This window comes from Lithobates pipiens, unplaced genomic scaffold, assembly GCF_037356315.1.
Source record: "Lithobates pipiens isolate NorthernLeopardFrog02 unplaced genomic scaffold, aLitPip1_a1.2 Scaffold_18, whole genome shotgun sequence".
In the NCBI taxonomy this organism is placed as follows: Eukaryota; Metazoa; Chordata; class Amphibia; order Anura; family Ranidae; genus Lithobates; species Lithobates pipiens.
The window spans coordinates 578115169-578133292 of NW_027507758.1; the positions used below are offsets into that span (position 1 = coordinate 578115169).

Consider the following 18124-nt stretch of genomic DNA (forward strand, 5'->3'; position numbering starts at 1 on the left):
ATTTTCCCTCCCGATGTCATGTGACTCGTTAGTGTTACAAGGTCTCAGGTGTGAATGGGGAACAAGTGTGTTAAATTTGGTGTTATCGCTCTCACTCCCTCATACTGGTCACTGGAAGTTCAACATGGCACCTCATGGCAAAGAGCTCTCTGAGGAACTGAAAAAAAAAAAAAAAAAAAAAGAATTGGTGTTCTCAGTGGCGGCTGGTGGTTAAAATTTTTGTTGGAGCAAACTGAAAAATTCTGAAAATAAATTAAAACAAATGCAGCCACTGTGCCCATCATGGCGCTCACAGGTCATCTATTTTGAAGCCTATTAGAGCCTATGGCTCTAATCAGGTGCTTCACAAAACACCCCGGCTGCTGTAATTCAGGCACCATCTATCCATGGATAGATTCATGCAATGCATGAATCTATCCATTACTCATAGAGGCAGTGGTGCCCATATGGATGCACCGCCACTGGTTGCTCTACATAAAGATGCCTTAAGCTAGAAGAAGATTGCCGAGACCCTGAAACTGAGCTGCAGTACAGTGGCCAAGACCATACAGCAGTTTACCAGGACAGGTACCACTCAGAACAGGCCTTGCCATGGTCGGCCAAAGAAGTTGAGTGCACGCGCTCAGCATCATATCCAGAGTGGTCTTTGGGAAATAGACATATGAGTGTTTCCAGCATTGCAGCAGAGGTTGAAGGGGTGGGGGTCAGCCTGTCAGTGCTCCGACCATACGTCCCACACTGCATCAAATTGGTCTGCGTGACTGTCATCCCAGAAGGAAGCCTCTTCTAAAGATGATGCACAAAAAAGGCCGCAAACAGTTTGTTGAAGACAAGCAGACTAAGGAAATGGATTACTGGAACCATGTCCTGTAGTCTGATGAGACCAAGATAAACTTATTTGGTTCAGAAGGTGTCAAGCATGTGTGGTGGCAACCAGGTGAGGAGTACAAAGATAAGTGTGTCATGCCTACAGTCAAGCATGGTGGTGGGAGTGTTATGGTCTGGGGCTGCATGAGTGCTGCTGGCACTGGGGATCTACAGATCATTGAGGGTACCATGAATGCCAACATGTACTGTGACATACTGAAGCAGAGCATGACCCTCTCCCTTTGGAGACTGGGCTGCAGGGCAGTATTCCAACATGATACCGACCCCAAACACACCTCCAAGGCAACCGCTGCCTTGCTAAAGAAGCTGAGGGTAAAGGTGATGGACTGGCCAAGCATCCTCAAACGGAAGGTGGAGGAGCGCAAGGTCTCTAACATCCACCAGCTCCGTGATGTCATCATGGAGGAGTGGAAGAGGACTCCAGTGGCAACCTGTGAAGCTCTGGTGAACTTCATGCCCAAGAGGGTTAAGGCAGTGCTGGAAAATAATGGTGGCCACACAAATTGACGCTTTGGGCTCAATTTGGACATTTTCACTTAGGGGTGTACTCACTTTTGTTGCCAGCAGTTTAGACATTAATGGCTGTGTGTTGAGTTATTTTGAGGGGACAATAAATTTACACCGTTATACAAGCTGTACACTCACTACTTTACATTGTAGCAAAGTGTCATTTCTTCAGTGTTGTCACATGAAAAGATAGAATAAAATAATTTACAAAAACCACGAGGGGTGTACTCTTTTATGAAATACACACACACACACACACACACACACAAAACATCTCTACTATACTTACCTGCTCTGTGCAATAGAATTGCACAGAGGAGCTCTGAACTTACACTTCTCAGGCCCCCCCCCCCCCCCTTTCTCCAGTGGCCCCACGGGAAGCCACTTCTCATGCTCGCACTTGTGCGTGCTCACTCCCAAGCCACACTGCTACGTCCATTGACACAGACAGCAGGACGGGGCCCTGCCCCCGCGATCCCTTGTCACCGGCTTTAATTGATAGCAGGGGGAGCCAATGGCTACCGGTGTGGTGTCATATTTTGCTCCCCATCGCAGAATTCTCCGGAAGCGATGCTGCGGCCAGAAATTTTGCACTGCGCATGCGCGATGCGTTCCAAACACTTACACCACACGTTCCAAAGGCTTTGCGGCAATGCAGACCACTGAAACCATCAGATAATTCCCTCCCCGAATCCACATAGTACAGGTAATCCCCTCCCCGAGCCACAGTTACCCGCTCTTTCTCCGCTCCGTCTAAAGTTTAATGTCACTTCTGTGACTTAATCTGACGGTTTCAGTGGTCTGCATTGCCGCAAATCCTTTGGAACGCATCGCGCATGCGTAGTGCAAAATTTCTGGCTGCAACATCACTTCCGGAGCATTCTATGATGGGGAGCAAAATATGACACTACACCGGTGCCCTAGCTAAACCAGCAAGACAAAGTGGGGGGAGAGAAGAGCTGGAGACGTGCACAGCGCTGGATCGAATGAAGTGATGGGGTAATACTGATGCTTAAAAACATTTTTTACCTTAATTCAAGGAATACATTAAAGGTAGAAAATGTTTAGGTTTTAGAACCACTTTAACAATGCTACAGTAAAATTCCCACAAACGTTGCCCCATCCTCCCTCCCCTCTCTGTCCCTTCCTGCCTGTACACATTGATTTCTTTCTCAGCAAAACAATGCTGATACCTTGACTCTCAAGAGCCTTCCACGCAGTTGGCGGGTAACAGAGTCTTGGGAGATGTCGTTTTGTGGGCTGTGCCCATGTTAATAGAAACTGACCCCCCAGCAGTTTACCTGCTCCTGCAAGGAGTTTTACAAGTCTGTCGATGATGTCACATGGAGTAATAAAAATGTTTTTTGGGTAGAGAAATAACGTAAAAGATGCCTAGACCAATTCTTTAACCTACATAAGTTGATGAAAGCTCACCAGAAGGGATTGCGACACATGATTGAACAGAGATTGTCTGGACAGGACAAGTAACTTGAGGTCTGTACCTGGAAGGTGGGTCGGTCCCGGACACGCTCCCAGCGTGAACGAATAGGGACAGTGCGGACGAATGGTGCCATGCCTTGTGCATACAGCTTACTCTGCTTGTTCATGTTCATGATGTTAATCTTAATAAGCTTTCCCGGAGCTCCTCCACGTACACTGAAATAGAACCACGACCTGCCAGAAAACAAAAGATGTTACAGAGACCATTCCATACATCTCCTATACAGAGAATCAGGCATAAAAAAGGACTGCACAACACAGAACGACACACATGACAGCAACCAAGAGAAAGAAAGACACACACACGACATGACAGAGACACACAAATGCCACCCCACACAAAGACAGCCATGAGACACACACATGACAGACCCAGGCAAACGCACAAACAGAAAACAGATATGACAAAGACCCCCCTAGGAAGAAAGGCACAGGCATGACAGAGATGCACACAGAAAGACATACAGAGCAAGAGAGCGCGAGGGAAAGAGCGATGGCGAGGGAAAGAGCGATGGCGAGGGAAAGCGCAGAGCAAGGGAGAGAGGAAAGGAGAGCGCGAGAAAGGAGAGAGCAAGGGAGAGCGCGAGAAAGGAGAGAGCAAGGGAGAGCGCGAGAAAGGAGAGAGCAAGGGAGAGCGCGAGAAAGGAGAGAGCAAGGGAGAGCGCGAGAAAGAGAGCAAGGGAGAGCGCGAGAAAGAGAGCAAGGGAGAGCGCGAGAAAGAGAGCAAGGGAGAGCGCGAGAAAGAGAGCAAGGGAGAGCGAGAAAGAGCACGAAAAAGAGCGAGAGGTAGAAAAGTGAGAGCAAAGGAGCGAGAGGAAAGAACGTATGCTCATGTTATGTATTTTCCTAATCAGAGCAGAGATAATAGCAGCATTATATATTCCAAGTAAAAATGATATAAGCAGATCTCCAGGTACAGTATTATAGATGATCGCCCCTCTCAGCCCACGTACCGGTTTCCGTTCTCGTACTCCGTCTCCGCACAGTCCGGTTTGGTCCAGACATTAAACTCATAGTCCGAAGTTTGCGATGACCCACCAAACGTTGTGCTGTTGGCCCCATTGGAATTCTGACCCTCGCCATCTGCATCCAATCGCTCGACTTTTTCTACCCGATCCAAATTTCCAGAGTCAAACTTGGAGCTGAAGAGTAACCCCCCGCAGCGGACTTCCATCACTTCGTGGTAGCAGCGGGAGAGTGCATTCTCTGAAAAACAAGGAGAACTCCGTATACAAATTGTTTGTGGTCTTCATAGGATTACAAATCACTTTCCAAAGAACAAGGTCCATTCACCCCAATACATCAAAGACACATATGACAGGGACAATATTTGGCTGGGAGAAAATGTAGCATCTACCTCCTAGCTTAAAACCCTTCTGTTAGGTGTCACAATCCTGATGCCTGTGCTGTAGCCTTTTCTGTACGTTTCAGGTTTTGTGTAAAAGACACAAGTCAGTCCTTGCTTCTGCCTCTCACCTTAGGACTTGCTGCATAGTTACATTGTACAGTCTGAGTGATCCCTAGAAAATGCTTCCTCCTGCCTGTTACAGAAGATCCACCCTGAATCCAGCTCTCAGCCTAGGAATAGCCACTTCACTGGAGCTTAAGGACTGCTTTTTTTTTGCTTTACAGTGACCCCATCAATACAGGGCCAAAACTTAAAAAAGCAATGCCTGAAAGACAAGAGGCAATATACTTTTACTGGTAGCTCGAGTGTTGAAATGACATGCAATGCTGCTACCCGACTTTGGCTAGTAAGCGACCCTTCACATGTGTCACATACCCGCTTCAGAAGACTAAAAATTTCAACTGGGATAGTTGAAGCCAGCACAAGTGACACTTCATTAACCACTTGCTTACTGGGCACTTAAACCCCCCTCCTGCCCAGACCAATTTTCAGCTTTCAGCGCTGATGCACTTTGAATGACAATTGCGCGGGCATACAACACTGTAGGAAAAAGAAAAAGAAATCTGCGCTACAGTGAAAAACCAGAAGGTTGTGTGATGCGGCAATTCAAAATATATACCAAAAAATACTATATATATGTAAATTAGAAAAAAAGAGAAAAGGAACTGCGCAATCCCTATTGTTTGATATTAAGGTGTAAATAACCCAACAGTGAAGAACAAGGGTGCTCAATGTTGCATGAAATTTAACATGAACCCCAACATTGAAACTAAATACATTAACAGCATATACTAATACAGTGTAATAAAGAAATGTGTGGTAACACATTGTGTAGTAATACATTAACAGCATATACTAATACAGTGCAATAAAAATATACGTGTAATAACACCAGTTAGTGTAAACAAGCCCTATTAAAAAATACTATAATCTCAATAGTTCTGGTGCTCCAAGAAAAGACATACCAAAAAGCTGAAAAAAGTTACATAAACAGCTGATATAACGACATTATAAAGTCCTGGTGAATGAATTCAAAACCACCATGTATCCACGGTGACTTGTCCAAATTCTAAACCAAGTGTAAACGTGAAACAGAAAATAAAGTACACCACCACCGTGTAGATAACAGTAGCTCCTTACCAGATACCCCAGTAAGGAGTGCGTATCTTAAAGATCAGGTCAGAGTATGCGTCAAACTCGGATCGTCAAAGGGCCAAAAACTTCGGGAGCCGAACTCAAATGTATTCCAACCAAGAGGAAAAATGGTCCACCGTAAGAAGGAAAAGACACTCCAAATAGTGTAAAACCATTTATTATAAAATAAACATAAAAAGAAGTGCACTTACAAGCGTAAATGGACACAGGGCATATCATCAATGGAAAAGCGTCGGCCGATCGCAAACTCCAAACGATATCCTCTTCTATTACAATTTCTGATGAGGCAAAAAGCGTGTCACACCACCCAACGCGTTTCGTGAAAAATTCACGTCGTCCTGGGGTGTCACACGTACGCATACTCTGACCTGATCTTTAAGATACGCACTCCTTACTGGGGTATCTGGTAAGGAGCTACTGTTATCTACACGGTGGTGGTGTACTTTATTTTCTGTTTCACGTTTACACTTGGTTTAGAATTTGGACAAGTCACCGTGGATACATGGTGGTTTTGAATTCATTCACCAGGACTTTATAATGTCATTATATCAGCTGTTTATGTAACTTTTTTCAGCTTTTTTGTATGTCTTTTCTTGGAGCACCAGAACTATTGAGATTATAGTATTTTAATAGGGCTTGTTTACACTAACTGGTGTTATTACACATATATTTTTATTGCACTGTATTAGTATATGCTGTTAATGTATTACTACACAATGTGTTACCACACATTTCTTTATTACACTGTATTAGTATATGCTGTTAATGTATTTAGTTTCAATGTTGGGGTTCATGTTAAATTTCATGCAACATTGAGCACCCTTGTTCTTCACTGTTGGGTTATATACAACACTGTACCCAAATGACATTTTTATCATATTTTTCCCACAAATAGAGCTTTCTTTTGGTGGTATTTAATTACAGCTGGGAGTTTTATTTTTTGCTAAACAAAAAAAGATGCAAAAAAAAAAAATCATGTTTAATAGTTTGTTATAAAATTTTGCAAACAGGTCATTTTTCTCCTTCATTGAAGTGCGCTGATGAGGCGGCACTGATAGGCTGCACTGGTGGGCACTGATAGGCATAGTTAAGGCGGCACTAATAGGCACAGATAAGGCGGCACTGATGGGCAAAGATGGGCACAGATAAGATGGCACGGATGGGTGGCACAGATGGGTGGCACTAAGGGGCACTGATAAGTGGCTCTGATAGGTGGCACTGCTGGGCGGCACTGCTGGGCACGGATATGTGGCACTGGGGTGCAGCACCTTTGTTGAGGCAGATTGTGGGCACTGCTGGGTGGCACTGTGGGCACTGCTGGGTGGCACTATGGGCACTGCTGGGTGGCACTGACAGGGAGGAATAATAGCCGATTACCGGCTCCGTTATATCACATGATCAGCTGTCATTGGCTAACAGCTGATCACGTGATAAGGGGTCGGGATCGACCCCTTGCTCGGATCGGTGATCAGGCGAGTCTCATAGACTCGCCAATCACAGAGCAGGGGGCGCGCAGGCCACTCTTGCACGGGACGACATCAATAGACGTAGTCCCGGAAAAGGAGCTCCGCGCTGTAGCCGTCATTCGGCTATAGCGCGGGTCTCAACTGGTTAAAATAATTTTATTTAATTTGTTGGAACAGGTACTTTTTTTTGATAGTTAGCCGCTTTCATCTTCCGGGCTAGTTGGCCACTTTCATCTTCCAGGCTAGTTGGCCGCTTTCATCTTCCGGGCTACATGTCTGCTTTCCCCCTTCTCAGTGTATCCCTACTGTGGACGGGGTGTGGGGTGTAGCAAAATGGTAGCGACGGAATGTCACTTCCGTAGCAAACTGCGATGTGTCACTGAATATGTCTTTACACCCCTTCCCACTCTATCCTTACTGTGGAGAAGTTCTGGGTGGAGCATGATGGCGGTGAAGGAACATCACTTCTGTTACACATTGACGGGTCGCCTAATCTGACAGCATGCAGCTAATAAAGTCGGAGGACAGTCAAGGACTGCTTAATCTTTTCGTTGCCAGACTTTTTGTGTTTTTTGCCCACGTTTAAATAAAATTATTTTAGCCCTGAAGATGATGTAAAACTTCCAAGAATTACATATTTTCTCAAAGCAGATAAGCTATAGAATAAAATAATAGTGGTAGTTCCACTTTTTTTTTTTCTTTTTTTTTTAGGTCACACAATATTACTGCAAAAATTTCAGTAGAAAACACACCAAAGTGAATTTTAGGGCAAACAAATGCAATAAATCATCCAAAATTTTCATAATATATAAAAGACAAGGGTACGCTGAGTAAATGGATATCCAACATGCTAAACCTTAAAATTTGCGTACACCTGTGAAATCACGACAAACTTTAGTACCTTATATTTTCTATAGGCGACGCATCAAAAGCCCCATTATAGGTATCAGATTAGTGTTGGAGGAAGTCTGGTGCTAGAATTATTTTTGTGTGCGTGGCGATATGCAACATGTGCATCGCAATCCACGTTTTCACACTTAGGTGCCTCCAACGCATGCATTCATGTCAGTATATGTGGCGGCTCAAAATATTTGGCGGGGATTTTATGTGCTGGGGTGTAATTTCTTTTATTTATTTTTGTTAAATAACTAAAAAATGTACACTTCATTCCCCCCCCCCATCTCGTGAGGACAAAAAAGTCCCCCATGTAAGACTCTGCCTGTCAGTTTCAGTGCAGCCACCAGATTGTGTGAAGCCCCCCACTTTCAGGTCTGTACAGACCTGGCAGTAAAAGGGTTAAGCCTTATACACACACACACACACACACACACACACACACACACTCTGAGGATATTGGACGAATGATCGTCTTTTTTCTTCTTTTAAGAAGACCATCCCTACAGTCAAGCACGGAGGTGGAAACATTATGCTTTGGGGCGGTTTCTATGCTAAAGGTACAGACCGACTTTGCCACATTGAGGGACCAATGGATGGGGCCATGTATTGTAAAATCTTGGATGAGAACCTTCTTCCCTCAGCCAGAAGGCTGAAGATGGGTCTTTCAGCATGAAAACATAAGGCCAAGGCAACAGAGGAGTGGCTCAAGAAGAAGCACAATAAGGACTTGGAGTGGCTTAGCTAGTCTCTAGACCTTAATTCTATAGAAAATTAATGGAAGCTCAAACTTTGAGCTGCCAAGAGACAACCAAAAAACTGTCTCTGACTGCCTTTTAAAGTTTATTGGTAATGTGTTTCTTGGTTCTGTTGGAGGAGGTGCTTCTCTCATGGGCTGTCCTGGAAGACTACCGGGAAAAACTCTCATACGACAGAATACAACTTCAGAAGTGATGTAATGTGTTGCATTGTATTGTAATGTATTCTTTAGTTTCCAGGCATTCATGGTCTTGCTCTTCCGATATTTCTCCATTTGTCCCTTCGGCTAATTTTGCATGAATGGTGGTGATCGACTCTCGAAAGCCATGTACTAAAATATCAGATTATTGTACGATCGCTCCGAAATAACAATTTTTAGTCTGATTTTCTGATCGTGTGTACTAGACATAAAGACATTGGCGCGTCTCCAAGATTTCCAGTGGGACTTTAGAGCGTGACTTTGATCCAACTTTATGCTCAATGGATTAAAGTTGCATCAAAAGTTACACCAAAAAGCAGTGCAGGCACCTTTTCTAAGTCACATCAATTTGAATGGGTGCTAATGAAAAGAATAGAGTGTGACTTTGGAAATCAAATCGCACAAGTGTGAATGGAACTTTAAATGAATGAAGTCGTTGGAGCGATGTAACTTATATTTTAGAAAACAAAATCCACTTGTTGAACATCATGATTTTGTGTTTACCTTGCCATACCAATATGCTCCCTGGGAACCATCACACAAAAAACAAAAAAAAACATACAAATTCATGGGAGGATTTCCAATAGTTCAAAGCCACGCTGCTAAGCACTATGCAAACACCCTATTCTTACCAAGAACAAAGAACTAATGACAGCCCAGACACAGAGCAGTCACACAATGGAAGATCATATAGCACGTCATACATACTCCATAATCGGGTATAGGTGAAGTTCTGGGATTACCTATACCTACCCCCTAGAGGCAATGACACTAGTAAGATATCACAAACGCTCAGGGCTCTTTGACATCGGTTTTGACCAATTGATTGTAAGTTAGTCGTTTGTTTGTCCTCTAACAAATTATTTGTCATCTCCGAGTCCTGTTTGTTCCTTCCCTCCCTCCATTCTCTCCATTCTCTCATATTCTTCATTGTGCATCAAAATAAACATTAAAAAATATTTATATTTTATTTACCTTTTACTGTTTAGGTAGGGATTTTCCTTAAAATGTTTACAGACTTGATACTCTACTCTCAGATGGATTTTCTTTTTGCATAGATTTATGTATTGCATTTGTAATTAATTATGTATACATGGTCTATGCCTTTTGGATTATTTTAAATGTGTATGTGTGTGGTTATGACCATCTAGTGTCAAATAGACATGCGCAATTTGTTTAGTTCTGAATTTAACGAATTTTCACAAATTCATTCATAACGAAATTTCTGAATTTTTAAAAAATTCTGAATTTCAAAAATTCTAAATGAGGAATTTCGAAAATTTGGAAATTTGAAAATTCGAAAAATAAGAAATGAAAATCTGAACTAACAACTATAGGTATTGGAATTTCCTTTCAAATTTGGCTGTTAGTGAACGTAACGAGTATGAATTATCTGAAATAACGAATGCCGTATCTAAAAGAATGGAATGGAACGATCTGATAATGATGATAAGAATAATAAAACCTTTTTATTATTATTTATTATTCATTTGTTCCATTTCATTTGTTTAAATGCAGCATTAATTCGGATAATTCGTAACTTCAGATAAATTTGTATTCGTTACGTTCACAAACTGCCAAATTTGAAAGGAAATGCCAATAGCTATAATTTAATAGTTAGTTATTAGTCATTTCAAATTTTTATTTTTTGAGATTTTTGAATTTCCGGAAATTCAAAAATTCGGAAAATCTAAAATCTGAATTTTCAAAAAAATAATAAAATTTTTTGTCAGTGCACATGTCTAGTGTCAAATAGTCCCCTTTTAACACTTATGCCGCGTACACACGACCAGACTTTTTGACAGCAATTCGATCGTGTGTGGGCTCCATTGGACCTTTGCTTGCCAAAAATCTGGCGGACTTTAGAAATAGAACAAGTTTTAAATTTTCCCACCGGAAGTCTGCCGGACTGAGAAATCCGCTCGTGTGTATGCTAGTCCGATGGACAAAAACCAACGCTAGGGCGGCTACTGGCTATGAACTTCATTATTCTAGTCCCATCGTACGTCATCACGTTCGAATCCCTCGGACTTTGGTGTGATTGTGTGTGTCCAAGTCCATTCATTCATAAAGTCTGCCGGAACTACGCCGAACGTCCGTCGGGAAGACTGTTGGACCTAGTACATCGAAAAGTCCGGTCGCATGTACACGGCATAAGTGTCTCTTAAATTTGTATATACTAGACTGGGTGCTATTTTGCCCCTTTGTCTGTGCCATTTATATTATGAAGTGTTTTTCCACCAAGCCGGAGCCCTTGGGTGACTGCACAGATGCCCCGGGGTATTCACTGGGGGTTGATGCCCCTGGTGCCACCCCAGTTTTTTTGTACCACCTTGTGCTGTCCTGTCCCCAGACCTGGTTCTTGGTCCTCATTCCCTCTCCAATTTCCAGCTTCTCCTTCCACTAAGCAAACGCTACCAGCTTCGATCGCTTGGGGTAATGCTCTTTTCTGGAGATGCATTCCTCCCAACTGTTGGTGGTTTAGAACTTGACCTGCTGGACCTAGAGCACTAGGACCTTGTCGTTTAGAGGACATTGAGGCAATCACGGTGATGACACATGCCCGGCGCATCATCACGCCTACACCTGACCGCGTTCCATGGACATGGACTTTGAGTGGGGATATCTGAATGATGGGTGCAGCTACAAGCATCATTCAGATATCTTTTTTGGCCTACGATTCTGTGCACGGCAAGAACAATCATAGCAGCAATTCAGCCGCAAGATCATTCTTATATGTGGCAGGAGGAGACATCCCCCCTCCCGTCACCCTCTGGTGCTTCTCCGGGCTCACCCGTGCGATTGGCAAGCTGGAGAACAAATCGGACACCATCAGAAGTTGATCATAGCTATTTATGGTGACCAGATGGTCGCCAGTCATCTCCAAGACATTCGGCAGACCAGGTGCGACGTTATGACGTCAAGTCAAGGCCGGCGGATGTAAACAATGCCAGGGACTCAGCTGGAAAAGCCAGAGAGTTTTTTTTGTTTTGTTTTTTTGATCTCGGTCTTTGCAGCCTGGAGGAGAGAGGTGGGGTCTTATAGTCCCCACCTCATTCCATAAAGGAGGACATGTCAGTCACGCACTATTTTTATTACAAGGGACATGTACATTCCTTGTAATAGAAATAAAAGTGATCAAAAACAAATTTAAAGAGAAAAAAGTGTAAAAAAAAAGGTAATATTTAAAACCTGTTTAAAGCGGGGTTCCACCCTAAAGTGGAACTTCCGCTGATCGGAACCCTCCCCCCTCCGGTGTCACAATTGGCACCTTTCAGGGGGGAGGGGGGTGGAGATACCTGTCAAAGACAGGTATTTACACCCACTTCCAGGCATAGACTCCCGTGGGAGTCTACGCCATTTCCTGTCCTGCCGCGCTGTCTGCTGGGACACACACGGGTCTCAGAGACAGCGCAGAGAATTCCTATTGCGCTGCGCGACTCGCGCATGCGCAGTAGGGAATCGGGAAGTGAAGCCGATTCACTTCACTTCCTGATTCCCTCACCTAGAATGGTGGCAGCAGCAGCCGAGCGATCGATCGGCCTCGGCATCGCTGGACCCCGGGACAGGTGAGTGTCCATTTATTAAAAGTCAGCAGCTGTAGTATTTATGCTGGCTTTTAATATTTTTTTCCCCAGTACAGTCCCGCTTTAAGTGCCCAGTGAGGTACATGCGAGGTATCGCTGCGTGCGTTAGAGCAAGAGCAACAATTCTAGCCCAGGTCCTCCTCTAACTCTAAACTGGTAACCTGTAAAAAGAAAAAATTTAAAAATTTAAAAGTGTTGCCTATGGAAATTTTTAACCACTTGCAGACTGCCGCACGCCAATGTACGTCCCTACTTTGGGGACGGATGTCGTTGTTAAGGCAGCAGCTAGCTGCCATAACCCCAGAATCCCTGTGTTCAGCCAGCTACAAGATAAAAGGCACACATTTTTTATGTATTTTTTACAAAATGACAACTATTTTTTTTTGCATTTAAGTCCAAATATGAGATCTGAGGTCCTTTTGAAAACAAGTCAGCATAGCACTACAAACATCTCACCGCCGACCGGTCTTTGCTTTAACCACTTCCCGACCAGCGCACGACGATGTACGTCGACAGAATGGCACGGGCAGGCATATTGGCGTACATGTACGTCCAATATTCGTTGCCGCCGTGCCATCGGGAGCGCGCCGCCGCCGGCGCGCTCCCGCGCTGGTCGGGACCCCCGTGAGTCCGGTCGCGGGACCCGATCGCCGCGGGCATCCCCGCGATCGTCTCACGGAGCGGCCGAATGGAGGAAATGCTGTATAAACAACATTTTTCCATTCTGCCTAGCAACTAGTGACGCTGATCTCTGCTCCATGTGATTGGAGCAGAGATCAGTGTACACTAAATGAAAGCCCAACCCCCCCACAGTTAGTAACACACCCCTAGGAACACTTAACCCCTACACTGCCACCCACTGGTTAACCCTTTCACTGCCAGTGTCATTTACACAGGAATCACTGCATTTATATAGCAGTGATTACTGTATAAATGACAATGGTCCCAAAAATGTGTCAAAAATGTCCGATGGGTCCCCCACAATGTCGCAGTCACAATAAAAATCGCAGATCGCTGCCATTACTAGTAAAAAAAAAAAATTATAAAAAATTTATAAAAATGCTATAAAACTATCCCTATTTTGTAAACGCTATAACTTTTGCGCAAACCAATCAATAATCACTTATTGCGATTTTTTTGCCAAAAATATGTAGAAGAATACGTATCGGCCTAAACTGAGGGAAAAAAAATGTTTTTTTATATATTTTTGGGGGATATTTATTATTACAAAAAGTAAAAAATAATGCGTTTTTTTCAAAATTATCGCTCTATTTTTGTTTATAGCGCAAAAAATAAAAACCGCAGGGGTGATCAAATACCACCAAAAGAAAGCTCCATTTGTGGGAAAAAAAAGGACGTTAATTTTGTTTGGGAGCCACGTCGCACGACCGCGCAATTGTCAGTTAAAGCGACGCAGTGCCGAATCGCAAAAAGTGGTCTGGTCTTTGGCCAGCAAATTGGTCCGGTCTGAAAGTGGTTAAACTGTCTGCTGGTAGAGTCCTGGGATTCGTTTGCTAGTGCCGACCATACACTCCGCGTGACCACGCCCTGACAGGTTTCGTAATTACGTCTTCAGAGGGCCCTCTGAAGACGTAATTACGAAACGTGTCAGGGCGTGGTCACGCAGAGTGTATGGTCGGCACTAGCAAACAAATCCCGGGACTCTACCAGCAGACAGTTTAAAACAAAGACCGGTCGGCGGTGAGATGTTCGTAGTGCTATGCCGACTTGTTTTTAAGCCTGTTGATCATGTGTACATGTAAGCGCATTATGTAAAAAAGGGGGGAGAGGGTAATTTTAATAAAAGGTATAACACTATACCAGCCCCCTTGTATTATTACGTGCAATGAGGATACTGCACTAGAGTGTGGAGGAGTAAGGAGCATTGAAGAATCAACTATACAGAAAGACCCAGTTTATACAGGACCATTTGTAGAGGTGTTCTGGTAAGCAGCCATCTATGTGGGCACACAGATTGGTGGAAACTGTGATGGTGTGGGACAGTCACCTACTGCCTTTGAAACACAAGCGCACGGGGGAAGATATAGCTCTATCCACACGTCTCTCTGCCTGAAGGACTCTTTTATATTGCAAAATGATAGTTATGTTCTGCGTGTGGCTTATTATTTTTTTGTAATAAAATTTGCTTGTTGTTAACACGTTAGACACCTGAGCAATTACTCAGATTGTGCAATAGAGTGCTGTTAGTGTATGATTCATAGGGTCAACCACAGAATAGGCCCGGTATGGGAGTGGTTAAAAAAAAAAAAAAATTGCCAAACAGCGGCTGCATCCAATCAGCCATGGCTTTCAGAATACAGTAGCCCTGCAGGGGAATTTGTCCATCCTTGTTGTTTGGGTGTGGATGAAGGGATCATATTTCATTCAGCTAACAGGTTGAATAAAAAAAATATTTATATATATATTATATATATTAATTAGTGTATGGCCAGCCTAACTAGGTCACTAGGGAACCTGCAATGCATTATGGTTCCAGTGCATGTGGCTAGGATGGGTACACTACATACACCCAGGTTCATAGGCTCTGCTGTTATACTTGACCACTGCTCTAAACTAATGATGGAAATCAACTTCCTCATGTGTGGCATATTGACTGAATGGGTTATCGATCATAGATCAATTATTCCTATCATAAAAGGCTGATTGGGAGAAAAAAAAAAAAATCAATTGCTTATCTAAGGCCTGATTCACAACTATGCATTTTTAGTGATTTTTGTATTTCGCAGATTTGCACTACAGAACGTGTTCCATAGGAAACCATGTTAAATAGGCTGTAGTGCAAATCTGCAAAAAGCACTAAAAACGCATAGGTGTGAACCAGGCCTAAGTGTGTACGGCCCCTATAAGACAAGACGCAGCTCTACCAGTGAGCCTGTGCAGTACCAGTTATGTTTGTTCATACTACAGATTTCCAGGGGCTCTTATCTATTGGAAGTGATAAAAAAAAACTGACAATGTACTGTAGATGTGTTTTATCACCCTTTCTTACCCACCATCACATGCTGGGTTATGGTGTTCTCACACGCTGTTCACGTCAGGTACAGGCCCGTTATCTTCTACAGCCTAGATAAGAAGCACACAGGGGGAAATGCTAATTATTTATACATTTTATAAAGCAGAAGAGTAATGTACTCATGTCCCTGTTTAACAAAGAAATACTGTATTTATTGGTGTATAACATGCACTTTTCCCTCCTTAAAAATCGGGGGAAATAGTGTTCGTGTTATACGCCGATTCCTGCTGTCTGAGGGAAGAGGAGCGAGCGCCGCTGGATTACATAGAGCCGCAATCTCTTGTGTACACGGCGCTCAGTCACGCACAGCCACGCTTCCTGGCAACGCATTGGGCCAATGTTCGTCTATTATATGAGCAGGGCCAGGAGGCATGGCTGTGAGTGCTGAGTACATAGGAGATTGCGGCTCTGTGTAATCCAACACCGGTGAGGCTACAATGATGGGTACAGAGCAGGCTGCATTGTTGGGCAACGATGAGGCTGCAGATGGGCACTGAGCAGGGTGCATTGTTGGGCAATGAGGAGGCTGCAGATGGGCACCGAGCAGGGTGCATTGTTGGGCAATGAGGAGGCTGCAGATGGGCACTGAGCAGGGTGCATTGATGGGCAATGAGCAGGGTGCATTGATGGGCAATGATGAGGCTGCAGATGGGCGCTGAGCAGGGAGCATTGTTGGGCAATGATGAGGCTGCAGATGGGCACTGAGCAGGGAGCATTGTTGGGCAATGATGAGGCTGCAGATGGGCACTGAGCAGGGAACATTGATGGGCAATGATGAGGCTGCAGATGGGCACTGAGCAGGGAACATTGATGGGCAATGAGCATGCAGATGGGCACTGAGAAGGGTGCATTATTGGGCAATGATGAGGCTGCAGATGGGCACTGACCAGGGTGCATTGTTGGGCAATGATGAGGCTGCAGATGGGCATTGAGCAGGGTGCATTGTTGGGCAATGATGAGGCTGCAGATGGGCACTGAGCAGGGTGCATTGTTGGGCAATGATGAGGCTGCAGATGGGCACTGAGCAGGGAGCATTGTTGGGCAATGATGAGGCTGCAGATGGGCACTGAGCAGGGAGCATTGTTGGGCAATGAGGCTGCAGATGGGCAATGAGCATTGTTGGGCAATGAGCCTGCAGATGGGCACTGAGAAGGGTGCATTATTGGGCAATGATGAGGCTGCAGATGGGCACTGACCAGGGTGCATTGTTGGGCAATGATGAGGCTGCAGATGGGGACTGAGCATGGTGCATTGATGGGCAAAGATGAGCCTACAGATGGGCACTGAGCAGGGTGCATTATTGGGCAATTATGAGGCTGCAGATGGGCACTGAGCAGGGTGCATTGATGGGCAATGAGCAGGGTGCATTGTTGGGCAATGATGAGGCTGCAGATGGGCGCTGAGCAGGGAGCATTGTTGGGCAATGATGAGGCTGCAGATGGGCACTGAGCATTGTTGGGCAATGATGAGGCTGCAGATGGGCACTGAGCAGGGAACATTGATGGGCAATGATGAGGCTGCAGATGGGCACTGAGCAGGGAACATTGATGGGCAATGAGCATGCAGATGGGCACTGAGAAGGGTGCATTATTGGGCAATGATGAGGCTGCAGATGGGCACTGACCAGGGTGCATTGTTGGGCAATGATGAGGCTGCAGATGGGCATTGAGCAGGGTGCATTGTTGGGCAATGATGAGGCTGCAGATGGGCACTGAGCAGGGTGCATTGTTGGGCAATGATGAGGCTGCAGATGGGCACTGAGCAGGGAGCATTGTTGGGCAATGATGAGGCTGCAGATGGGCACTGAGCAGGGAGCATTGTTGGGCAATGAGCCTGCAGATGGGCACTGAGAAGGGTGCATTATTGGGCAATGATGAGGCTGCAGATGGGCACTGACCAGGGTGCGTTGTTGGGCAATGATGAGGCTGCAGATAAGCACTGAGCCTGCAGATGGGCATTGAGCAGGGTGCATTGTTGGGCAATGATGAGGCTGCAGATGAGCACTGAGCAGGGAGCATTGTTGGGCAATGATAAGGCTGCAGATGGGCACAGAACAGGGAGCATTGTTGGGAAATGATGAGGCTGCAGATGAGCACTGAGCAGGCCGAATTGTTGGGCAATGATGAGGCTGCAGATGGGCACGAGAAGGATGCATTTCTGGGCAATGATGAGGCTGCAGGTGGGCACTGAGCAGGCTGAATTGCTGGGCAATTTGTTGGCTGCAGATGGGCACTGAGCAGGGTGCATTGATGTGCAATTTAGCAAATCAAATGATGACTCTGCAATTGTGTGCGGTAGTGTTGTGCCACATCCTGTATAAACACCCTAATGAAGGAGAAAGAGGGTTGCTCCTAAACGCGTAGGGGTCTTTGAGCTTTGTGGCCTACTTCGTGTCATATGGGTGACCATCTATCTATGATTGTCATTACTATTACGCATATCATTTTCATGTATTTTTAATTGTGCTTTGATTATTATACATGTTCTCTTGTTGTGTTCAACATACATTTAGATTTTGTGTGCAATAAATTTTGTTAGATTTTAAAACTTGAAATTGTGTATGTGCCGTAAAAGTCCTAAAAATAGGGTGTTGGTCTCCCGGATTTGATGTGCAATTTAGAGGCTGCAGATGGGCACTGAGCAGGGTGCACTGATGGGAAATGGTAAGGCTGCATTGATGGGCTGTGCCCCTTATTTTGCGAAAATTACCACTTTCCACACGATCGT

At 44.7% G+C, this 18124-nt stretch overlaps 1 protein-coding gene across 1 annotated transcript in view; it reads right to left on the bottom strand.

The window, feature by feature from the left end:
- The window catches only part of AGBL5 (AGBL carboxypeptidase 5), a gene marked incomplete in the record, with an annotated part of 117930 nt that overhangs the window by 80299 nt on the left and 19507 nt on the right, over window positions 1-18124 (bottom strand). Inside the window, 2 exon segments of the mRNA XM_077489098.1 lie at window positions 2898-3069; window positions 3849-4101. Of these exon segments, the coding sequence (XP_077345224.1) occupies window positions 2898-3069; window positions 3849-4069 (393 nt within the window).